General features: G+C 36.8%; 3 protein-coding genes across 5 annotated transcripts; all 3 read left to right on the top strand.

Annotated features, from left to right (window-relative positions):
• Positions 1-1,632: 1,632 nt before the first annotated feature.
• Positions 1,633-7,573, top strand: azin1b (antizyme inhibitor 1b). Of its 2 annotated transcripts, none has more exons than XM_027006339.2 (12): positions 1,633-1,822; positions 2,687-2,830; positions 4,044-4,222; positions 4,351-4,524; positions 4,620-4,792; positions 4,894-5,022; positions 5,115-5,193; positions 5,495-5,569; positions 5,689-5,854; positions 5,972-6,084; positions 6,171-6,385; positions 6,584-7,573. In XM_027006339.2, exons 3-12 carry the CDS (start codon positions 4,121-4,123, stop codon positions 6,657-6,659), a joined length of 1,302 nt encoding a protein of 433 aa, XP_026862140.1. In that variant the 5' UTR covers positions 1,633-1,822; positions 2,687-2,830; positions 4,044-4,120; the 3' UTR covers positions 6,660-7,573. The 2 variants fall into 2 exon arrangements, with proteins under 2 accessions (XP_026862140.1, XP_026862139.1); XM_027006338.2 differs by having other exon boundaries at positions 5,969-6,084.
• Positions 7,574-7,991: 418 nt separating this feature from the next.
• rrm2b (ribonucleotide reductase M2 b) lies at positions 7,992-12,921 on the top strand. Its single transcript, XM_027006341.2, has 9 exons — positions 7,992-8,616; positions 9,088-9,231; positions 9,903-10,019; positions 10,361-10,494; positions 11,231-11,325; positions 11,584-11,717; positions 11,845-11,949; positions 12,040-12,153; positions 12,343-12,921. Exons 1-9 carry the CDS (start codon positions 8,596-8,598, stop codon positions 12,493-12,495), a joined length of 1,017 nt encoding a protein of 338 aa, XP_026862142.2. The 5' UTR covers positions 7,992-8,595; the 3' UTR covers positions 12,496-12,921.
• A 1,307-nt stretch (positions 12,922-14,228) lies between these two features.
• On the top strand, positions 14,229-22,784 carry mtdha (metadherin a). 2 transcript variants are annotated; one of them, XM_027006368.2, is made up of 12 exons: positions 14,229-14,625; positions 15,120-15,236; positions 15,701-15,785; positions 16,267-16,428; positions 16,651-16,698; positions 16,790-16,960; positions 17,386-17,469; positions 18,089-18,169; positions 18,328-18,452; positions 19,120-19,239; positions 19,438-19,549; positions 21,234-22,784. In XM_027006368.2, the coding sequence occupies exons 1-12, from the start codon at positions 14,272-14,274 to the stop codon at positions 21,299-21,301; spliced, it is 1,527 nt and encodes a 508-aa protein (XP_026862169.2). In that variant the 5' UTR covers positions 14,229-14,271; the 3' UTR covers positions 21,302-22,784. The 2 variants fall into 2 exon arrangements, with proteins under 2 accessions (XP_026862169.2, XP_026862170.2); XM_027006369.2 differs by having other exon boundaries at positions 21,212-21,280.
• Positions 22,785-24,415: the final 1,631 nt, after the last annotated feature.

Raw genomic sequence — 24,415 nt, 5'->3', positions numbered from 1 at the left:
GAAATAAAATTACAGTTGCTGTTAGCGGCTCACTTTGCTTGCAAATTGTTAAAGACAGCATTCCCACCAAGTTGCTCATCTTGGCAGCATCTTAGGGCTGTTACTACACCAAAACCATCTCATTTATTATTTATTTTAGCTATTGTGACTATATGTAATTAATTTATTCTGCCAAACTTGCATGACTAGCTATTAAATTAAACCGAATGGAGATACTACGCAAAGATTTACAGGGCAAATCAACTAACCTATCCTAAGTATTGTGGGGGGTTTTATGTGTGTGTTATGTAATATTATGTAACATTGTCATAAAATATTATCCTGGTGAAAGACAACTTTCCTATTTGTTGAATAACACAATTGTATTATTTATTGATGGCTACATTTACATTTATCCTTAGTCTAAGCTTCAAGTGCTTATACCAGTTTGGAGGGCAGTGTTCCACACTCTGTGATTACTATGACTTGCACCATAAGTTTCTAAATACCTTGTCTCCATGGAGAAATTCTAATCAATATTTTTAAAAGGACACATGAGTTCCATGTACATTACAAAACAAATGCTTATGATTTTAACAACAGCTTTTTGGGCTAACCTGATGATTAGGCCTTAAACGCTTCTGTGAGCAAACAGGTTTGCATGTTTAAAATGCAAAAATTGAAGGCTGTATTATGATTGGGGTTGCATTAAGAGAAACATATACACATAAATTATTGATTCAAAACACCAGGGAAGTATAAATTAATTGTTAAGAAATTTCCAGCTACAAAGGTTTTGCTAAATCATTCAGATGCAGCAGTCACTACAGGCCTCGTAGGATTAACATTCCCTGTACTCTTCAAACAGCCTGCTTTTTCCACTCTATAAATATCCTTACCTATTGACTGAATCATTGTCCAAAAGGTCAGCTCTTCTGATGTTACACAATCATCAAAGATATCTCCATCCACTTTTTCTGACTCATCATTTTAAATTATCTGTCATTCACTCAGATTTCCACACTTTACCTTAAATTCCTCTGGGAAAAATATGTATATTGCTGTAACCTATACTACTACCCAGGACAAAGAGATGGATTATCCTCAGCATGTATAGGATGAGCCTCTGTAAATACAAATTTCATAATGAATGAAAATTCAAATGTTTTATCATTAAAAATTATTTTTACAGTTCTTTAGTTAAATTACTTGCACACCCATGACTGATAAACAATATCTGTATCTATGTATTTAACAGCAATATATAAAGAAACTAAGAGTTTGTGGTACTCAAAATGTTAAATGTTTTACAACAAATTTAAATTATTGGTAATATTATATTCACCTTTTTAAAGTAACATAAAGTCCGTCCTGTCTTGTAGATTTCTTTATAACAGGACTACATATAAATGTAATTCCATTTAGAGTTGTTTTATAGACAATCCTTGAAAGAGACCGTGGCATCATGATATGTCGACCAGTGCCGCGCTAAGCGCGTTATGTACCAGCCAGGTGCGAACAACGCGGCCTATCAAATGCGCGGAAATGCATATTTGGTTAGAATTCGCAGTCTTCCGCAAATGTGTTTTTTATTGGCGGTTGCATATTTTGCCACGCCCACAAACCGCTCGGCTGCCTAGTTGATCTCGCGTCCGTCTAACTGTAGCATTTCTTCTTTGGCTGAGGCGCGAGCTGGATGTCTTCGTACTTCTAAGTGTTCGTCATTCGGGCATATGGCAAAAACAGCCTGCTTTCTTTCTTATACCAGTGTCCCCACTACTCTTTAAAAATTCCGCCGAAAAAGAGAAGACGATTTTCCAACTCTGTCAGGCCGTTATCTCACGTAAGTTACCACAGTCGCCGAGAAAGGTCTGGCCCTACGGTTAATGTTGCCTGCACTGAGTGAATGACTAGCTACAACATGGCGGCTGCTGTTGTGCTTGTGGTTAAGATAGTCCGTCGGCCTGTGGGAGGCAGCTATGAATGTGATGCATGATTACAGAATACAGCAGCAAAAAAATGTTTTTTGTAAACATGAAAATGATTATGTTTGTTGGATGCAAACAAATTATGCGTAGGTGATGTAAAATGCATTTTAGATGTTGATTCATTTAACTCCGGGTGTGTGACCTGTAACTAATCTGGTGTAGGCTGTTTTTATTTTTTTAAACATGATAGTAAAATTTCAGGGCGGTTATATGTAGATCTTTGATTTAAGAATGGGTTTAAAAGTTTGATTTTCGCCGTGACATTGTGGCGATCAGCTGTCAGTGTTTTGGGACAGCTGCCGGACCTCGTGCGTAGTGAAACATTGTTGAGTTCAAGATGTTCTTGTTGATTGCGCAATGTATTTGTACTAGGACTCTTTATTATGCTGCATTTAAAGATCGCTAAAGTGTTTTTGTTAGTCTGCGTTAGCAAGACTTCACCATTTTCATTGCGATTTCATTTTATAAAAATACTTTGACCTATATATAAGTGTTCAGAGTTTAAAACTCGGATGTATCTGATTTATGATTCTTTCGCGGTATACGTCGTTGGTGTTTTTAAAATGGGAGGTCAACATAACTTGCCACAAACTCAGAAATCTAAGATGGATTTGTTCAGTTTTTCTGGCTAATTGTATTTGCAATTATTTGGACTATAGAATCTTAACTTGCCTATTAATCTTCTGTATTTACTCAACTTTGTTTTTCTGCTTTAACAGGGCTCCCCTCTTTCTGTGCAAGTGTATAAACGCTACCCAGAAGGTCTAGGGGAGGCCCTCTACCGCGAGCAGTTCGACTTCAACGCGGAGCCACCTTGGGATCCTAGTTGATAGCGGGAGAGGTCCATCTCCCATCTTATCCATGTGAGTGGTTCCTGAGTTTTCACACTTATAAAATAAATTAATGTCATATAGCAGCTGTGCAGTAATCAGAATGCAACACTGCATTAAATTCGGTCTGCCAATTTTTACATTATTTTGACATTATTGTCAGATTGTCAGTATATAACATGATAAATGTTTTTGACATATTTATTTTTAAGTGTTTAGCACAGCTTTGATGTCAGAAATTCTTCTGGAGGGATTAATCATTTTCAGGTTTGAGTATAGGTCCATGGCCAGGGGAGATTATAAACATTTTCGTTTGATTTGGCATTTTAGGATTTTCTCATTGTCATGTGATTGTCCTGTGATTCCCATTGTGTGTTTCTGACTAGGCACATTAAATGTCAACTGCATAAATCTTAAAAATGAAAATATTAGTAAGGCAGTTGTACATATTTAAATCATTTGATACAAATGTATTAATTATTCTGTTATCACAGTACTCCTACCACATTATGATTGGTGAAGGCCGGAATCCTCCAGCCAGAAACATATATACAATCACTTATTTCACCAATAAATGCATTCATTCATTCATTCATTCATTCATTTATTTATTTATTTTCATATAAGAAGCAAGACTTTAGGAGCAAGTTAGGTTTGAATAATCAGGAAACATTAACTAAGATACAAGAATTTAAGGGCAATAGTCCTCTTTGTTCATTAGTGGAAAATTAAGTATGAAATCCTTAAAGATAACACACAAACATTTGGAAGAGATATGTCTAATCCTGATGTGTCTAATTATGCATAAATTTCAATCTAACATTACAATAAGCACACTTGACACATTTTAAGTTTAAACAAATTTGTCTTAAGATGGAATTTGTCTCAAGCTGGAAGTTGAAAGTTCAGCTACTAGGGATAAACAGGAAAAGGAAGTGCGTGTTACTCTGTACCATGACAGTGGAAGCATCTAAGAGTACTGACATTTTTAGCTTTCAGACCAAAAATTCAAAGATTGACTTTGAGAAGTCAAAGTCAGAAGACTTTGAGAAGACTTTGAGAAATTCAAAGATTGAGAAGTTGTACAGCTTATTAGTATTCTGTGGAAAGTGTCTTGACAGTTAATTCTAATATACTTTTATAATGTATTATTTTAATATACTCAGCATTAAACATGCTGTGCAGTACTGTACATGTGTATCCAGTTATTTGGTAGTAATGTCACATTTTCTCTTTGTCTTTGCAGTTTGTTGCATATTAACAGGACCTCAAAGGCTCAGTAAACTCTCTTTATGATTGTCGGATCTGCGGACTACGGTTGAGATGAAAGGATTTACTGATGAACGAAACTATGTTGTTGAGCTGCTTGATGGTGGAACAACCATTGAAGATGCCATTGAAAACCACATTTATGAACAAGCTCTGGTAAGTGAAACCCTACGTTAGTCTTTTTAATAATAGTCCAATATAAATGTGACAGTCAGTTTGCATAATGAAATGCTAATGAAGATTCCTAATTTAACGTACTCTGTCCTATGTATGTTTGTACTCAGGCTGAAAAGAATGCGTTTGTTGTGGCCAACCTTGGGGCCTTAATGCGGCAGCATGTTGTCTGGCAAAGCACCATGCCTCTGGTTCGCCCCTTCTACCCAGTGAAATGTAATCGGAGCCCTGCAGTCATTGAGATTTTGGCTGCATTGGGAGTTGGTTTTGTCTGCTCAAATAAGGTAACTGATTCAGTAACATTTTTGTTGCTTATTAATAAATCTCTGGAATTTGTATAATTTGGCATATGTAATTTAGTTGTTTCATATCTTTGCAGACTGAACTCTCTATGGTACTTAACCATGATGTCCCTACTGAGAACATCATCTTGTCTGGTGTGTGTAAGCAGCTCTCACACATTAAATATGCTGCCAAGAATGGCATCAACTACCTGGTGTGTGATAACGAGGCGGACCTTTGTAAAATTGCCCGAGCTCACCCAAATGCAAAGTCAGTATAAGTTTAAGGATCCTCATGCTTATAGCATCATTATTTTTTTATAATAATAATAATAATAATGATGATGATTGAGCATTTTTTACTTCTTCCAGACTCCTCTTGCAGTTATCTACTGAATCTCAGGCAGAGGAGGCAAGCATGGTCTTTGGCTGCTCCGTGAAGCGCTGCAGGCATCTTCTGGAAACTGCCAGAGAGCTGGGCATGGATGTGATTGGAGTAGTGTAAGTCATTTTTATGATGAGCATGACCTTTTTATAATAAGCTTTCTAGCTTCCCAGAGTTTCACTTGTGTTAATCTTTTATAATCCTACAGGTTCCAGGTACCATCATGCAAAGACCCCCAAGTTTATACCCATGCACTCGCAGATGCACGCTGTGTATTTGATATGGCAGTGAGTCAAGAATGCACTTCTTCTGTCCTTGATCTTTTGGCTGCAGAGTTTAGATTCAACCTTCATTTACCTATACCTAAGACACCTAATCACATAACCAAGGCCTTCAGGAAATTTCTCAATATCAGAAGCATGAGTATTGGAACTAAGCTTTGGCTGTAGATCTCCAGGCTGGAGTTGGGCACACCTGATTTATATTATAATTTAAGTAAAATTCTTATGAATTTTAAATCAAGTACATTTTGATGACTCCAGATCTCATCTGTATTTACTAGAGTTTGTTTGATGTGTTCTTCCGTAGGAGGAACTTGGGTTTCACATGGAGATTCTGGATATTGGTGGTGGATTTGGTACTTCTGAATTTCAGTTGAAACAGGTGCTATATGCTTAAAGTATCCTTGATCTGTTTACTTTCAATATGAAGTTTAACTTTTTTTTTTTTTTTTTTTTTTTTTAAGAATAAGCATGCTGATTTATTTCTTTTTCCTTGGTCAGACCCATGCTGCTGTTATACCTTTGTTGGAGGCCCATTTCCCTGTTGTGTCTGCGGTGCACATCATTGCTGAGCCAGGAACTTTTTATGTGTCTTCCTGTTTCACTCTGGCTGTAAATGTCATTGGCAAGAAAATGGTAGCCAGGGATCTCCATGGCAAAGCTGTGGGTGAGTGCTGTAATTCCTGCCTGACCCAACAATGGACATTTATACAAGTCTTTAAAATGTAGTGCATCTTCTTGTTTCATTTTAATTTATTGTTTATACCACTTAAATTTTCAGCAGAACGAACTTCAACCGATGAGCCAGAATTTTTGTACTATCTGAATGAAGGTGTCTATGGATCTTTTGTTGGTAAGCTGTTGGGAAACACCGTTCCGTCCCCCACAGTACATAAGGTAACTGCATAATAAGGTAATGCACATTTATTTATGGGTTTGGTTGTTTTGAGTCCTTGGAGTTTAACTTTTTTCCTTTATTGCAGACATTCACAGCAGATGAGCCAGGGTTCTTTAGCAGCTTGTGGGGTCCCTCTTGTGACGCGTTGGACCAGGTGGTTGAGCACTGCCTTCTCCCTGAGCTCACTGTGGGAGATTGGCTCATCTTCAAAAACATGGGGGCCAGTGGTCAGGAGGAAGCAGGAACTATTGGTGACGCACAAAAACCACCTGTGTATTATGCCATCTCAACAGGCGACTGGTAAGTGGGCAGCATATTAAACATATTGTTCCTTGTTTTTTTTTTTTCTCCTGTGTGTGTTTTTTTTTGTTGTTTGTTTTTTGTTTAAAAAGCTCCTGCCCATGTGCTAGGCATACCAATTAGCAATGATTTTTAAAAAGTTAACATTTAAACTGATTTTGGATGTGAGATTCTTAGACTGAATTTTCTGATCCTCAGGTTTGAGATGCAGAAGTCTGGAATCTCTCTTGACAACCCAATGAAGAACTTTTCATTAGTACAGTATGGCTTGTAAATCTGGCTCCAACCTCTAAACTGAGCAATTGAATGGCCTGCACAGTGAACATTCCAGCAGCCATGGGTGGGAAAACAATAGGTGGCCACTAGGACAGGAGAGAGGGTAGATTTAGGGATCACAAAATTATTACCCTTATTTCAGTTTCTCTCAGTATATTGATTGAAATGCTCATTTTCCTTGTCACCTGAAGGAATGAGTCAGGAAACCCTGTATTTAGGAGTAACATATGCAACAAAATGGATGACTGTGGAGATGGAATCCAGTCTTTGGGTTTCATTATCAAAAATCGTTTACATAAGTGTTCAGTTAATTTAACTATATATTGATTACCTGCTGACAGTCTTGTAAATGAGTTATCTGTTGCACCATAATGCACTTGTCTATATTAAAATCAAATGTGATTTTAATGAGTTTAGAATATCAAATGTTATGACCCTATTTGTAGATTGACACAGTGAAATTTTGATATTGATTTGTTATATTGTTATATCATTGCTTACCCATACTTGTTGACCATGAGTTTATAGAACTGTGGAGTACATCTAATCAACTTTTGTTGTATCCTCAGTACCTGGACTGTGGCATTATTTCCCAGTACTGCTAAGTATTTTGTGCTGTTCCTTGATTATGCGCTGTGATTGACGCTGTGACCTCAAACGGCTCTTGTAAAAAAGCTATCTAGAGGCACCTGTAGACTGCTATCTGTCTTTCCCGGTACAATTAAGAGTCAAATGTTTGACATTAAAGGAACTTCTAAGAACTCAGACTGCAAGGTGACTTCAAGCAAGATCTGCAAGTACCAGAGGCATTATACTCTAAATATCAGTGACCGTTGCCATAAATGCTGCAAGACTCGTATTGATCTGACAAATTGTCTCAGGTGTCTTTCTATAAATGGCTGTTGTTTTTCATTGTGGCTTTTGGCTCCATAATCAAAATAATGATATTTATTGCTTATGGGTTTAAGATAATAATCTAGAACACTGATCTTAATATCTTTTTATAGTATGAACTCATTCTTGCATCTTCATGGAGAATGACCAGCAGGGTTGTGAAATTAAACGTCTCAAATTACAAATATTCATAAAGTCAGTTTTAGAAAGGAAGAGTGACAGATCAGTTTATTTTGTTAATTTGGTACAATGAAACATTTGATCGCATCTTCTAATGCCATTTTCTTTCCCAAAAGCTTGGTTAAAGGCCATAAAGCATTCAAAGTTTCTTTGACTTAATGTTTTTTATTTACCAAAACAAACTGCATAAAGTTGGAACCTCTGCTTTTCTTAATTTCCCCTCAAAACCATGATAAGTAACACTTAGCACCACCAATAAAAACAGATATTGTGCACAGTTAACACTGACTAAAGAAGAATTGGTGAATATGAAAATATCAGACTACGGATCCAGAGCACTTTATGCATCCATACCCATTTTTCAGTAGAAGTACCAGAGAAAAGTAATAATAAATTGGAGAAAGTTAATATTACTATCATAATGCAGCAAACCGTCTTCTTTCAATTATTAGAAGGATAAGATTTTCTACAGGCGAACCAGAGCTCTAAGATCTACTTTCTAAGCGATCTAAGATCACACCTTTATGTGTGTGTATAAGTTTAAGCTTGGTTTCAAATCGTCATAGCTTTGTTGATAAGGACCTTTCGAACTGTTGACTGGAGAAAGTTGGGTGCATTATATTAAAATGATACATATGCAGAGCTTGTCTTTTGAACAATTTGGCACATTCACAGGTATTATATTAGTTCCACTTTATTCCATTTGTCGCCAAAAGAGGCGCTATATTCCACTCGCTATAGCTGTATCTAGTCGCCTTCTAATGACAACATAAACATGTACAGCACTAAACTGGAAAGCCGGAGTGCTAGGGTTCAGACATTCTCGCAATGGACACTTAACTAATTTGATAAAAACACAAATGGACATTAAAGAATATCAGGTAACAAAGCCGTATTGTTGTGCTTTATTATATTGGTGATGTATCGGAACCACAAACAGAAGGTCTCCTTCGGTTGTTCAACCTTCATAAAGTCCTCATAAAGAATGTGTAGCTAGTAGCTAAGATATCTGTACCTAGCATATATAGCTATAATTTTGAATTAACTAGCTAGCTGACTTAGAAAATATTAATATACGTATATCTTAATTAAGGCTCATATCAAGTATTATTATTATTATTATTATTATTATTATTATTATAAGCTAGTATTAAAGCTCGAAGCTGGAACGCACTAATTTTAGCTAGCTAGTTACACGAGTTAGCCATTAGCTACCAGTCGTCCCTTTAACGCTGCTAAAAACGGAAACGTCCTCATTTGCCACACTCGGCACCTTTAACGCAGCTGACAAACCTCACACGCTTTCTCTCCCCCATATCCTCTTCTCATCCTGTTCTCTTATTTTTTGTCAGAATGGGCACATGGATCCAAAGAGTATTGAAGACGAACCTTTACTCCGAGAAAACAGAAGGCGATTTGTCATATTTCCTATTCAGTACCCAGACATCTGGAAAATGTACAAACAAGCTCAGGCCTCGAACTGGACAGTAGAGGAGGTGAATTAACCTGCTTCATTGAATTTTGTGTTTATAAAACATGGAGTCATAAGCTCGCATGATTCGTATTTGTCAGTTTGACATTGAAAATAACTGAATACTTTGAATACTGTATAAATCTGGTACTCTTTGAAGCTATTTTGTGTGTGTGTTGTGTGTGTTTTTTTTTAAATGTAATTAACAGAGAATGGGTCATATCACTCAGGCACAAGCCACAATGTAGCGATTCAGAATGCTTAGGCACGGACTAGCTGGTTGGTACAGTGTTTTATGGAAGAGAGACATTAGTATGATATTTTTTGTTAGTCTTTCAGGGAATATATCATGGCTTTTTACTATTCAAATTTACAATGAAAGGTACTGTGTTTGTTACAGGAAAAGGTAAGGTTTTTTTTGTAGTTGGTTAAGGTCTGAATAAGTTTTCAGACAGAACAGCTTTCTTCATTAGCAAACCTACTGCAGTTTATTGCATCATTATATGATGGTAAATGTTATTGCATTGATGAATTTGTTAAAGGTACATTTGTAGCCTTACCTCAGTACATGGAATTCCTGTTTAAGCATACATAAGCATATGTAATACATTAATCACTTTTTATTACCCTAAATGAAGCAGTTTGTACTCAAACCTTTTAATCTGTCATTTAAAAAAAATAATTTTTTTGTTGCAGGTGGATTTATCAAAGGACCTGGCTCACTGGGATAGACTGAAGCCTGATGAGAAACACTTCATATCACATGTCTTGGCTTTCTTTGCAGCAAGTGATGGCATTGTCAATGAAAACCTGGTGAGGTCATCTTGCTCATAAATTTATTGCCAGTTTCAGAATAAAGTATACTGTCTTCACATCTTTTTTATAATGTTCCCCTGTTGTAAAATGTAGTGTATGTCTGCCATTATAATGGTTAAAAATAGGCCAAAAACAATTACTTAACATCTTTTTTAGCTTTATGTACAGTTTAATATAGGGTCACTATTATGTGAAATTAGTTACATGCTTCATTTTGCTATGCAATAATTTCAAACTTTAAATTAGACAGTATTGAAACTATTATCCAAATTTGTCAGAAATATCAAAGTTATTGTTATGATATGCAATTGTATGATTATGTTTATGATTGTGTCCAGGTACAGAGGTTCAGTCAGGAGGTACAGCTCCCAGAGGCTCGTGCTTTCTATGGCTTCCAGATCCTCATTGAGAATGTGCACTCTGAGATGTATAGCATGCTGATCAATACGTACATCAAGGACCTAAAGGAGAGGTAAGAGAACACCACTGGGCTCCAGTTATACTGACTGTCGGGTTAAACTGCAGCTAGTGCTCTACAGCGAATGTTCACATGCAGGTGTCAGGTGCAACATTTTTCTGTTGAAAACAGTTCTTGGGAGACCTTTTTTTTTTGGTAATGTGGTTTATTTGGGGGAAACATGCCAAATGGTGCAAATTTATATCAACAATAACACAAAGTAAGTTTGATATATAACAGTTGATTAGATATAACTTAATTAGTGGTTATAGAACAGGGAGAAACCCAATAGATAAAACACTTTCTAAAAAAGACATTCAACAATTCTTTAAACCCTTGCCTTCACTACATCATGTACTAATCATGCACCCAAAATATTATGGCTGAAGGAACATAGTCTGTGTGTCCTTTACATCATAAATTACACTGGTATTTCACATATTTGCTTTTACATAATTTTACTGTAACGTTCTAGGAATAATCTGGGCCAAGTCTCATGAGAGCAAAAATACTAAGACCATGTTCTACTAAAAGACAATGTGACACTTATTCTACGTTTTATGATGATTTCTGTGTTCAATGTATTTGGTAACTATATGTGCAAAAGAGCGATTTGCAGAGTATCCAGTTCTGCCACTCAAATCCAGTTCAGCACTATCTGTGATGTACAGAAATAGAGCAGGGAAGGCAGGTGATTGTAGAATTGATCTGTTTTATTAAACTGTTTAATGTCTTCAAACATCTTTTCCAGAGACTATTTGTTTAATGCCATTGAGACCATGCCTTGTGTGAAAAGAAAAGCGGATTGGGCTCTACAGTGGATCTCTGACACCCACTCTACCTTCGGCATGTAACAAAACTTACTTTAGTGTCTTGTCTAAAAGGACAAGCATCATTTATATCAATAAATTGTTTTGTTCAATCAGTTTAAAATAAAAAATACCAGAAATATGGCTGAGTTGAATCAAATAGAGTTAATTTAGTATTATTTGTTAGATAAATAATTCCCATTTTCATACTACTAACTGGTCCCCAGTTAGCTTTCATTCAGGATTAACTGTCTCTTTTCAAAGTGTAACTCTGGATATGAATTAATATTCATAGGGGAGAGATTAGTAGCATTTGCTGCAGTTGAAGGCATCTTTTTCTCTGGGTCATTTGCTGCCATCTACTGGCTGAAAAAAAGAGGTTTGATGCCTGGACTTACCTACTCAAATGAGCTTATTAGCAGAGATGAGGTAAATAGAGCTTTTGCTGTTGTTTTCTTTTTTATTTCTCCTCCTAGAACATAAACCTGATGATGCAATATACTCAAAAATGATCAAACATGTAAAAGCTATTCTAACCAACTGTGTAATTTCACAGGGTTTGCACTGTAATTTTGCCTGCCTTATGTACAGTTACTTGGTAAAGAAACCACCAGCTGACAGAGTGAGGGATATCATCACTAAAGCAGTTAGCATTGAACAGGTTAGTGCATTTAAAAAGACCTACTACTATCAGCTAATATTGCTTATGCAACTGTGTCATAATAACCATAACATTTGCTTGCTTTCCTAGGAGTTTCTGACTGAGGCTTTACCAGTTAACCTCATTGGGATTAATTGCCTTCTCATGAAACAGTACATCGAGTTTGTGGCTGACCGGTTGTTAACAGACTTACAAATGCCCAAGGTTAGTGATTTCTGTGCTTATACTGTTCTGTAATAATTTTCATGTTCATACCCTAGTGGCTACCAGTGTAGATGTTCATATTGTATCAGCTGCTGTTGCACACTGTGCCCTGTTATAGCTTTACATATATAAATATTATATATTTAGTGAAGTCAGTGTTCAAATTCTTTATACTTTTTCCCTCCAAAGGTATATCAGGCAGAGAACCCTTTTGATTTCATGGAGTCCATATCACTGGAAGGCAAAACCAACTTCTTTGAGAAGCGTGTAGCTGAGTACCAACGATTTGGAGTGATGTCAAATACAATGGACAGTAAATTCACTCTTGATGCAGATTTTTAATGCTTCGTGGTACTATAGAGAGTACTGGTGGACTACTCTAGTACTTGAGTAAAAGTAACGTTATTCATTTAGTCAAAATATTTAAAAGTATTTTTTTTACATGTTAACAAGCCAACTACTTGCTGTTGTTGTTGTTGTTGTTGTTACTATTATTTTTATTATTTAACTTGCTGAGAGCTTTAGGATAGAATGTGAACATCTTAAATGCTAGGTGCTGGAAATATCAGATTGCAAAACAAAAGTTTCTAAAGCAGTTATTTATATATATATTTATTGTAATATGTCATATGAAAAGCTAAAGGTGTTCTTTGCAAGTGTGGGTATCCAAGGGAATGTGACCTCAGTTGGACACAGTTTAAAGATTATAACATGAAAAGTTAAATATTTGGTCTTTAATGTGATAAAATGGTGATGTTTATAACCCTATCCAATATTCTTCATTCAGTTCAGCATAAGCAATACAAATTTTGTCATTGACACTTGAAACCTGCTGCATGAAATATGATACAGTGCACAAAGAAAAACACAATTCCTAAAGTAGGAAAAATCTAAAATACTCCCATTACTGAATTTACAGAAGTGTTTATTTATTTACAAGTTTGCTTTTTATTGTTTAACAAAATGTATGATTTGATTTTTGTATTTATAAGACTTCTTTTACTGTTCCTCTGTGTTCAGCTCAAAGTTTCAACTCAAAATTTTGAGACCGAATTTTAGTAAACCTTTGATATTATGTGATCACTCTTTTCTTTTTCTGGTTGATCATATGTTATTGATCCAAATATTTGTTTGCATGCTGATGCAAAAATTTCAAATCATAAACATGAAGAGAAGAAAAAAGTGTTATGTGCAGAATTACTACCACTCTGGATCAAAATGAAAGAGAAAGGCTATAAAATATGCTAAATGTTATATAGTATGCTTACAGATGGAAACTTATTCCAATACATTTCAATATACAATTAAGAAAATGACAAGATACTTCAAAAAATCTAGTGTGCAAAGCTCAAAAACTGCAGACTGTAACTGGTGTCATTATCAATGATGAGATATCACCTTTATTTAATTTGGCTCATACTGAGAGCCAACAAACTAAGGGGAAAAAAATGTTTTTAGTGACTTTATATGTGTATACATATGAGATGTTCAAAGACACATGACCACAATTATGCTTACAGGCAGTGGTCAGCAGTAATAAGTTTTGCTGTGATCTCAAATGTAGCCTTAACATATACAAAACTAGTTATGAGAGGAAATATAAAAATTGTTAATGAAATGTGGAAAATGATACATCAGTATTTGTTAGTGTCAGTGAAACAATCCAAACTGAAACATATGAACAATGTAATGTTATAATTGTTAATATATAATTTATAAAACAGAAGGGTGCCAGTTCAAATCCCACCACAGCCAGGTTGCCCCTGTTGGGCCCCTGAGCATGGCCCTTAACCCTCAGTTGGTCAACCTGTGTTCAGTCAGAATTGTAAGTCGCTTTGGATAAAAGAGTCAGCTAAATGCCAAAATGTATATGTAAATGTAATACTTTAGTAAATAGAACTGCTATACAACTTTCCCAGTAATTGTGCTTTTCTGGACTACTCTGGATGATTATGTTTAGGCAGTAACTCCTGTCGCCCCAGCCCTTTCAAGAGCAATCTGGTAGTTACTTCATGAGGCACAACATAACACAGTGCAACAGCGAAGTCCCTCCCCTAACACTGGAGCGGCGTCAGTCGCTGGCTGTCGTGTAGTGTGTGCGTGAGTCTGCGGGGTAAGATGGCAACGAGCTGGCAAGCTGTATCAGTGGAGCAAGCCGAAGTGATGGCCACTCGTCTCCGTCAGCTCGCATCTTCTGGATTGCACTTTCTCAATAATGAGTTCGGGATAGATTTGGGGTTGAAACCAGAGCTTTATCCGTCATGGGTAATCCTTTCGACGGCATTGTTCGGGATGATCGCGGCGGTCGCGCTGTCGTGGGTCGCGGCCTGCCATGGAGTCGGAAGGAGAAAACGAGGAGCTGTTGTAAGTGAAAGCGGCGCTAGCGTAACCGACATTGCGAAGGCCCCGTTGAAAAAGTCGGTCAAATCTGAAGAACCGAAGAAGAAGAATAAAAAGAAACCTGCTGACAAGGTAGTGCAGCCACCATTCATTCACTTTTCTGAATTTGAACCGATGTTAACTTTTGAGCGGTAATAAACGAATCTCGCTTCTTTTTTTTTTTTAGCGAGCTAGCGTCAGCTAGGCAGCCTAGTCATCGCTAGTTGGCTGGCTAGCAAGGGAGTTAGCCAGTTAGCTAGCGTTAACATGCTAGCGAAGTGACTCGAAACAAATTCGAAAAAAACGCTATTTGACAGCTAGCTTAGCTATTTATCTGTAGCTAGTGCAGTCTTACTATGTAGTTAATACTGCAGATTGTGGCTTGTTTGTTCCAAGTTAATTAGCTAGATAAGTTAGCGAAGTTACTTTTTTTGCACTTTTTGCAGACTTGCCTTAAGAGAACCTGTCAGCCTTTGTGAGCTAGCAGACGTAGCTTTCGATTTCTTTGCAGTTCATAAGAGTTTGAAGGCCTGGAATAAAAGGCAGTCGACCAGGAAAGTAAACTATTAGGTGTCATTTAACTGCAGCAAAAGACCCAACAAAATGGTAGAACGGTCCCTGAACAACGTGAAGAAATCAAAGCCGTGAAGGAGATCCCTAAAGAGTCACCACCACAACCACCCGCTGACGTTAAGGCTGATAAAGTAAGAACCTGAGTTGTAACACTACATATTGATTTTGGCCTATATTTAATAAAAGTGTTGTGCAGTTTAAATGAATTTTTGAGAAAGGGAAAAACTATTGCAGAATGGTGTAACATTGTAAGTGCATATATTTAAATGAAGACAGCTACCAAAGCGCATGTGATATTGCAAAAACAGACACGACAGTTGGAAGTAAGTTAATTCCTGTCAGATTGTACAAAGCACTGAAGGGGAAGGGGCGAATTATAGCTAGTTGCAGGACAAAGTTCTTATATCGAGGTCATTACTTAGTTCAGTCTGTAGGGATCTAGAAAGACTAGAGATCACTGTCACTGTTTTCAAGTATTTTAATATAAATCTAGCACATACACAATACCCTATACTTGATGTGTGTGTGTGTGTGTGTGTCTGTGTGTGTGTGTGTGTGTGTGTGCGCGTGTGATGCTTTTAACAATTTTATGTAGGCCAAGAAAAGTAAGAAGAAACCAAAACCAGAGGTCAAGCAAAACCAAGGTGTTTCCTGCACTGATGGAAAGGAGCCTGATGAAGGTACAACGCTTGGTATTGGTTTGTACCACAATATGGCAGTTTCACATACACGTTGTGAAGGTTAGAATTATCGGCATGGTTTAACACTGAGTTTGAATGCCCAGTGTAAAGATTTGGTTTCATGTCATTCTTCCAGTTAATTATTAGCTAAATCAGAGGCAGGTTAAATAACTACAGCACATTATTCAGTTAAGTAATTTTGTAATGGTCTGTCATCTGTATCTAATATTTATCCTAGAATTTTCATTACATGTGTCACATCAGTTAAAAGGTTTCAGGGCATATTCTTGCCATTGCAATTGGCCTAAAGTAGTTTGTGTCTGCAATGTTTCAATCAGTGGTAGCTTTGTAATTTATTAACTGTATTTAATTAGTTCAGTCACATTAGCTAAACATTTTTACACATTAGAAATGTGTGGAAGCAGTCAGCAGAATTAGTGAATGGTATTTCAGCATGTGTCTGAAACCAACTCCTTGAAAGGTGCTTGGGAAACAAAGATCAGCAACCGTGAGAAGAGGCAGCAGCGCAGGAAGGAGAAGGGCCCTGGAGACAACTCAGGAAGCCCTGGGGGTAGTAATCATGTCACCCAGCAGATAGAGCAGCCTTTGGTTGCAGCTCCAGTGAGCACCAAGAAGAACAAAGGTAAGCTGTTTTGGGATTTTTCCTTTTATTGCACATCAGTGCCACCAGTGAATTGATTTGACATTTAGTTTTTAAATTAAGCCACACTGCCTAAAGATGGAAGGAATGCTGTACAGTTGTTATACAAAATGTAAAAATTAATGCATAAATGACCATTGTATTTTGTTAGTAACTGTCAGTAATTATCAAAATAATCTTTTTCTTGAAAATCTTTCTTGAAAGAATCATTGAATTCAAAGGCTGGAAAGGCTGATGCCATTATAACACCAGGTAAAATTAGTTTTTTTCTTTTTTTCTTTCTTTTGGTTAGAAGGTTATTACTTGTTTTAGAGAGATGTCTAACAAATCATTTAATTTGTAGCACCAACCAACTGGAATGCTGTGAGACCTGTGAACAGTGGAGGATGGACTGAAATGTCAGTGAAGCCTCCATCTAAAGTGAGTGCTTCAGACTGTCAGAAGTGGTCTGTTGACATGAAGACATCTGGACACAGGAACTCTGAGCCCTTGGCCTGGGGGCAGGATTCAGAGGGTAAAGGAATAATGTTGCTTATCTGACATATAAAAGAGATAATGTGGTTTGGATTTTACGATGATGATGTGCAAATGTGACCAAAAAGGGAACCATCCTAAAAAGCAGAATGTTTGTTAGTACAACAGTAAATTTATCAAATCCTGAAAAGCTATAACCAGTAATGTTAAAAGTTGAGAAGGCTGGGAATATGTCAGGCAAATACACAGAACAGGACACAACTCACTTCTTCAGGGGCATATGATGTTTCAACATAATTTATTTGCTAACAGTGATTGCTCAAAACCTTGCACCATAGCTGCTCAGTGGACATCTTAATAATTTTCCATATGTCAGTTGCAAAATATAGCATAAATTCTCATATATGCATATATGATTATACATGGTATAAAGTCTATAAAGGCAGTGGATGCTGCTGCTTTTAGGAGGCACATGGACTGGCATGGATGGGAGAATTAAGACTGACCTGAACCCATTGAGCTTTCCCATGCTTGGATTAAAACAATCAGGTATTAATTATAGTTTGTTCTTTTTAGAATCCTGCACAAATGTTCTATTCTTTTCCCTTTTTGTTTCTGAATTTCATATATTTACGGTGAATCACAGACTTTTAGCAAATCTTGCCTTTTAATGTTAGAATAATTAAAACTAAAAATGAATAATTCTTCATGTCTTACTTTGTCATAATGACCTGCTGAAAGTAGATTCAAGTAAATTAGAAAAATTTTAAATTGAGGTTTAATCCAAATGCTGAGTACTCACAGGTATGTGATTGTTATACGAGGCCACAGTGTCGGTGGGTCAAAGATCTGGTACTATAATGTTTTTATATACAAACTGAATTCTAATGTGTACATTTTCAGCACTTGAGGTCTGTTGAAGAAATGTATAAACCTTGATTAAATTTTAAAAGACTGATGCTTCAGATCAGGAAGTTTGATTCAGATGTTTTCACTGTGATGTTTCCTGAAATGTTTCCACTGGTTCAGCCCTAAATTATTTTGTTAATGTTAATAAGCAAGTACATGAAGTAAGGCAAATTATTATGGAATGAAACTATAACTACAAAATGGCATCTTTTTTGTCTCTCTTTTTTTCCCCCTCTCTTATCTTTATTTTATGTCACAGCTGGAGAACCTGTGACTCAGGCTTCTGCTGACATAGGAAAATGGGACCGCATAGCCACTGTTGACGAGTGGTCTGGATTCAGTAAGACTAAGTAGTAACTTAAAGTAAATAACTGCACATGATTTGCTCAGCACATGGTTTGATCAATATAGCCATCACAAATGCATGCATAAGTTTTCTCCATACAAATTTACCAATTTGTTTTAGACAGTATATGTAATGAACTGATATGATTTCAGATGGTTTAGGAGCTGTGGATCCAAGTTCGGACTGGAATGCCCCAGCTGAGCTGTGGGGGAACTATGAAGAACCTAAAGCAGAGACGCTTGTTCCCAAAGAGACACCTGTATCCCAGCCATCCAGGGTCAGTCAAATAATAGTGTAGATCTTTACTGTCACTCATTCCATATTTTTGCTCTCGCACATTTTAGTAGAGCTGGAAGAAAGTGTTTGGCCTTTTCGATATTTTGTTTCAAAACAATAATTCAGTTTTTATTTGATTAGTCTATTTGACCACTATTTATTATTTAAACATTGTCTATTTCAGCTTTGCAGATAGGCTACACAGTTACAAACATTGAGCAGGTCAATTTTTGACATTTGTTTGCATTTTAAAGTCTAGCCATTGGAACTAGGATGGTAAGTTACATCACAGAGTGAAGTGAATTGCTTAGTTAGGATAGCTGTTCTGTCTTAATCAGATAAATCTAGAGCTACTTCATTAAATAGTTATCCAAGAGGCTTACATTTGCATCCATCAATAGATACAGAATTTTATCATTTTTAACTGCTGCTTTAAAATGATAAAATGAAATAGAATGGTAGAGATTTTAAAGTTTTATTTCCCTTTCTAACTACTGTATACCAACATTTCCTAGTGTACATGCATGCTCTCCCAAATGTCACGTTATTCGCAACCCCTTTACCTGTTCAGTAACACTTTTAAGATATCCTCAATGATTGTGGGGTTATTGATTTGGACCTGAAATTTCAGCTTTGTGGTGTAGCTTACTCTGTAATACATGCCTCAGTTACAGGAGTCCGATGATGATGATGATGATAAAGAGAAGGAAGATCCTTCTGGAAGTAGCAAGTCCAAAAGAAAAAAGAAAAAGAAGAAGAAGCCAGAGGATGAAAATGTATTGTCCCATGTAAGACTTTACTTAGCAATGCTTATTGCTGTAGTATTAAAAAAGTTATCAAATTAAAATACATTTCGACAGATTCTTTATCATCTGTGCAGGAATACTTTGCATACACAGCTGTGTCCAAAACCACCTGTTGTGTACATTAATACAATTTTGAAAGTGTGTTTTGCATAGGTGGTGAAGTTGTGTGTTTATGTGCAGGTGACCATTGAGGGTTTAATTAAACCCACAGAGAGCATAGCCATCAAACCCTGTCCTCATGTGCCACTAGAGGAGCCAGTCAAGCAGAATGCCACTCCACTGTCCAGTCAGAGTGAGTACTTGAACTCAAAATGTATGAGTGATCTGGCTAAGATGCCGTTTGATTTATTATTAGAGGCTTAAGGTATGTCATAACATTAATACATCTAAATAAGAGAACGCATGTCTATAAGTGAAGCAACATATGTGAACCAGATGCTTGTATGTACACCATAACTGTTTTAAAGCAGTTAGAAGAGAATACTTTTTAGTGCCATATACTGCAGTAAGAGATGTAGATATACTTTACTGCAGCGTACTGACATTTTCGCATACACATTTTCCTATTACAATTCAAACTTGTAGTGAAGTACACAAGGTTTCCAAAGTAATAGGATGTTTTCAGACAGAGGTTCTGAAAGAACCTTCCTGCCAACTCCCTGCTTTTTTCAATGGATATTATTTGTTTATATATGGTCATCCCTAATAAAGATGGTTTGGGAGCTTTAAAACATTTAAAATATATTCTCTTATGAATGTCATAATGTGTTTAAGTCTGAATTGATTCACCTTTGACTTCAACTCCTACTCACTAATAAGAGGATTTAGTATGGGTACTAAAATGGGCCCATCCTATGCAAACCTTTTTGTTGGATTTGTTGAGAAACTATTTTGACAATATTCTGCACCTGTATCTCTAGTATTTCTGAGAGACATTTATAACATTTTTGTTTTTTCTATATGCACATTTGAAGAGCTCCAGCAGTTCATTTCTACTTTTTCCAAGTTCCATCCAGCTCTGGCATCTACATGGAATATAGCATACCCTGGCATGGGGATAACCTTTTTGGAAGTTCACCATCTATTATAAACCTATAGACTACTTCCTATTTGCAGATCTCCATCCCTTACTCACAGTGAGAATGAAGACTTCCTCTGGAGAAGTATGGAAATGTGTGAATATTTTCAGAATTGTGGGTTTCCTATAGAAGTCATATATGACTTCTTTGCTTGTGTTTTACCTGCTCAGAGAGTGGACACACTGATCTATAAACAGTCTACTGTTAAGACTACAAGAATTCCTTTGCTGCTGACTTAACAGTGGGTAATATTGTACTTGAACATTTTAGAATTCTCCAGTATGATGCAGAGACTACATCCAGTAATCTACAGACGAGACAAAACATGAAAGACATGCTTGTCAGGAATGAGATAAATGACCAGATAATAACTGGTACTGTAGCTTGTAACCTCTCTAGATGTGCCACATATAAATTTATTAAAACAACCACTAATAACTGGCCCAAAAGGATCACTTATCATCACCCATTCATCCTCATGCATCACTGCAGGGAGTTGTCTGCTGTATTACTTGCAAGAGATGTAATCAGCTTTATATTGGAGAAACCAAGAGAAGGCTTGCTGATTGGTTGCAAGGCATTTTAATAATGGTGAACACTGCATTAATGACATCTGGTTGCATTGCCAGTTGTTTCAATGGCAGCAATAAAATTAGGAAACTCAAAGAAAAGGAACTGATCTACACTCTTGGAACTTTAGATGCCCATGGAATGAATGTTAAGATTTAAACATCTACTTTTTCTATTATAAACTGCTTTCTACTCCTACAAATTCAGAAGCACTTTGTTTGCACATCTGAAGAAGAACCTCTGTCGAAATGTACTGGTTCTCTGGAAACCTTGTGTTCTTCACTACAGTTTTTAATCTCATGTAGATGTTTCTCTTTAATTCCACAGAGAAACCTGATCAGAATTGGGAACCAGTGAAGCAAGTTCAAAGGAAAAAGGCTAGAAGAGAAACATGAACTACCAGGAAATCTTATGCAAAAGGATTGTCAAAAATGGTTATGCAATAATTTTTAGAGTAATGAATTTTATACTGAATACATTTACTGTACTATTCAAAATCCCAAAAAGCCAAAAATAATCACAGAAAACAAGAGTGATCTTTAGATCATAAAACTACTAATGTGCACTATGCTACGCTGATGTAGAAGAATTATCATTCTTAGTATCACACGCAGTGCAGTAACAGATCAAAGCTTTTTCCAACAACTACTTTTGCATTGTTTATTATATAATTTGGGAAACCTTTTTGATGTTTACTTTTTTTGGTTTGTTTATTCCATTTGATTAGTTTCATGTGGCACAATTGTACTGCTAAATTACATCTGGCAATATTGTCGGGTAGCAGTTAGTGCTAGGAGCCACTGAGAGGTGCTGTGAGTCAGTATGAGGTATAATGAAGTACTTTAGAGTCAACAGTGGGGTCAGGGAAAAATTCATAGAACACTGCTTATTTGTGATCTGGCTTGGGGCAAGAGGAGACTTTAAGTTAGTATACAGATATTTCTAACACTAAAATAGTGTTTTTTATTTCTGTCCCAAGTATATCTCTTCCCTTTGAAATAAACTGCACACACCTTTTGATAAATAAGCATCATCTTACCATGTCAACTGTCAAATGAATTTTTGTCTAGCAACCTCTGTAGTAGAAAAAGCCACGCCATATGTACAGATTTATTAAGGGCTTTTTTCTATAATTCTTTAATTGCACTGTGCTGAAAGGTTGTAAAAGTTTATTTTAATTTTCCGATCTTGAAATGAAATGTTGAAATGTGAAGACGTAATTTTTGTTTAATATTGTTTGATATATTGTATTAAGTTGGTCAAAGTGATTTTAATGGAGAGATGGTAAGAGAAGCTTTACTTGCCACTAAAATAGTACCAGTAACAGGAATCTGTTGCCTTAATATGTTCTTTGTAGTGTGTGCATCTAATTCTCATTTCAAGTCTTCGTGACAGGAGCTGTGGAATTGATTTATTTCAATTTTGATGTCAGAACTGCACTTACTGTTGCACGGATCTTATAACTATACATAATCAAATGTGTCCAGATTCTTTTTTCCTACTCAAATAGCTACTATCTGGATAAAGGCTTTAATGAATAAGAATTTGTCAGAACAAAAAAATATTGGACTTCCTTCAGCCTTTTTTTTCTTTGTTTCCTTTTTAGGCTTTTAGCCTTAAGAATTTTAAATGCATCCATATGTGGATTGACTGGGTGTTTATCGCATGGTCATTTTATAAACTGCGATAGATACTGTTATCTGAGGTACTCTGGTTTAGAATCAGACACCTGCCTTAGTTTTTCATTAGATGGGTGACTAAACCAATGTATTCATATCTTTCTCCAGTTTATGGATCTAAGAATGATCATGTTTACTTAAGTCAATGCAATATTTCTATGTTGGTTTGTTAAAAATAAATGAAACATTTGATCAGTTATTTCATGTGATCATTTCTTTACCACATCACAGATGTCACCTTTTACCTGTTTAATCCCATCCATAAGATTCAAGTTCAATGTTTATTTGTCACATACATAGTCATACACAGTATAACTCTGGAACTGCCAATCTGCTGTCCAGAAAGCTGACTTCATTAGCATCCTTCCACTTCCTTCACTTCCTGGCTCTAACAGAAACATGGATCACCCCTGAGAATTCGGCGACTCCGGTTGCCCTGTTCTCTGCCTTTTCAATTACCCATTCTCTGAGGCGTCTTGGCAGGTGTGGTGGCACAGATGTACTAATGTCTTGAGAGTGGCGTTTCACTCCATTTTCCTTCTCTACACATTCCATCTTCTCTTGAATTTCATGCCATTACAGTGTATTTCCCCACCAAACTTATCATTGTCATCTACCACCCTCCAGGTTCCCTAGATCACCTCATTGATGAGCTCGACATCTTTCTGAGTAAATTCCCCATTGAAGGAAATCCACTCATTCTCCTTGGTGACTTCAACCTTTCATCAGACAAGCTGCATTCCTCCTGCATCCTTCCGCTGTTGACAGCATTTGACCTCACCCTCAACCATTCTTCTCCGACGCAGAAAGCGGGCAATGTCGTGGACCTGATCTTCACCCATACCACCACAACATCGGACATTGCAGTCAGCCCCCTCCACCTCTTGGACCATCACTTTCTATCTTTCTCTCTTTCCATCCAGTCCTCTCCAACATGTTCCTCCTCCCTCCATCGCAATCTGCACTCCATAGCTCCCTCTTCCCTTACTTCTACTATTTTGTCCACCCTTCCTCACCCTGACTCTCTATCCTCTTTCTGTTTGGATACAGTTACAAATACTTTCATTTCTACACTCTCCTCATCAATGAATCTTCTGTGCCCTCTCTCCTCTAGACCTGCTAAGTCCTCCCCACCTGCCCCCTGGCTAACAGAAACACTTTGCTGCCACAGGAGAGAACTAAGGACTGCAGAGAGGCGGTGGAGGAAATCTCTCATAGATTCAGACCTCAGCTCATACACGTCTCTCCTTTCCAAGTTCTCACTGGAAGTAACATCTGCAAAGTAATCCTACTACAGAGAGAAATTCGAATCATCATCTGATCCATGCAAACTCTTCACTATTTTTTCTTCTCTCCTTAATCCTCCCCCTCCCTCTCCTTCCTCATCTTTTACTCTGGAGGATTTTATCATCTTCTTTGAGGAGAAGGTTGCAGCAATCCACGAGTCCTTTTCCTCTGTTCCCACCCCTCCAACCAATATGCATTCCCCAAAATCCAACTCTCTGACTTCTTTTTCTCCTCTCTCCACAGATGAAATTCTTCAACTCCTGACTTCCAGCAATCTGACTACATGTCCACTGGATCCAATTCCTTCTGCTCTGTTCCAGACAATCACAAGAGATCTGCTTCCTTTCATCTCTCTCATCATCAACAACTTCTTATCTTTTGGATATGTGCCTACTGCATTCAAAACCGCCAGGGTGGTACCAATCCTCAAGAAGGCCACACTTGACAGCTCCAGTGTTACCAACTACAGACCAGTATCACTTCTCTCTTTCCTCTCAAAAGTCCTTGAACAAGCAGTTATAACAATTGTCTCTTTTTCTCATC

Source organism: Electrophorus electricus, chromosome 8, assembly GCF_013358815.1.
Source record: "Electrophorus electricus isolate fEleEle1 chromosome 8, fEleEle1.pri, whole genome shotgun sequence".
NCBI classification, from domain to species: domain Eukaryota; kingdom Metazoa; phylum Chordata; class Actinopteri; order Gymnotiformes; family Gymnotidae; genus Electrophorus; species Electrophorus electricus.
The sequence above is the reverse complement of the archived record's forward strand: the minus strand, read 5'-3'. Positions and strand labels throughout refer to the sequence as shown.

What these genes read in the sequence shown, in the direction of transcription:
- azin1b (XM_027006338.2), top strand. Translation starts at nt 4,121, where the DNA reads ATGAAAGGATTTACTGATGAACGAAACTATGTTGTTGAGCTGCTTGAT. An exon ending in TCTCCATGGCAAAGCTGTGG is followed by an intron (nt 5,855 to 5,968) that starts GTGAGTGCTGTA and finishes TTAAATTTTCAG; the next exon opens with CAGAACGAACTTCAACCGAT. An exon ending in CGTCCCCCACAGTACATAAG is followed by an intron (nt 6,085 to 6,170) that starts GTAACTGCATAA and finishes CCTTTATTGCAG; the next exon opens with ACATTCACAGCAGATGAGCC.
- rrm2b (XM_027006341.2), top strand. Translation starts at nt 8,596, where the DNA reads ATGGACATTAAAGAATATCAG. An exon ending in TGGACATTAAAGAATATCAG is followed by an intron (nt 8,617 to 9,087) that starts GTAACAAAGCCG and finishes ATTTTTTGTCAG; the next exon opens with AATGGGCACATGGATCCAAA. An exon ending in CGAACTGGACAGTAGAGGAG is followed by an intron (nt 9,232 to 9,902) that starts GTGAATTAACCT and finishes TTTTTGTTGCAG; the next exon opens with GTGGATTTATCAAAGGACCT.
- mtdha (XM_027006368.2), top strand. Translation starts at nt 14,272, where the DNA reads ATGGCAACGAGCTGGCAAGCTGTATCAGTGGAGCAAGCCGAAGTGATG. An exon ending in AAAAGAAACCTGCTGACAAG is followed by an intron (nt 14,626 to 15,119) that starts GTAGTGCAGCCA and finishes ATTTAACTGCAG; the next exon opens with CAAAAGACCCAACAAAATGG. An exon ending in TGATGCCATTATAACACCAG is followed by an intron (nt 16,699 to 16,789) that starts GTAAAATTAGTT and finishes TTTAATTTGTAG; the next exon opens with CACCAACCAACTGGAATGCT.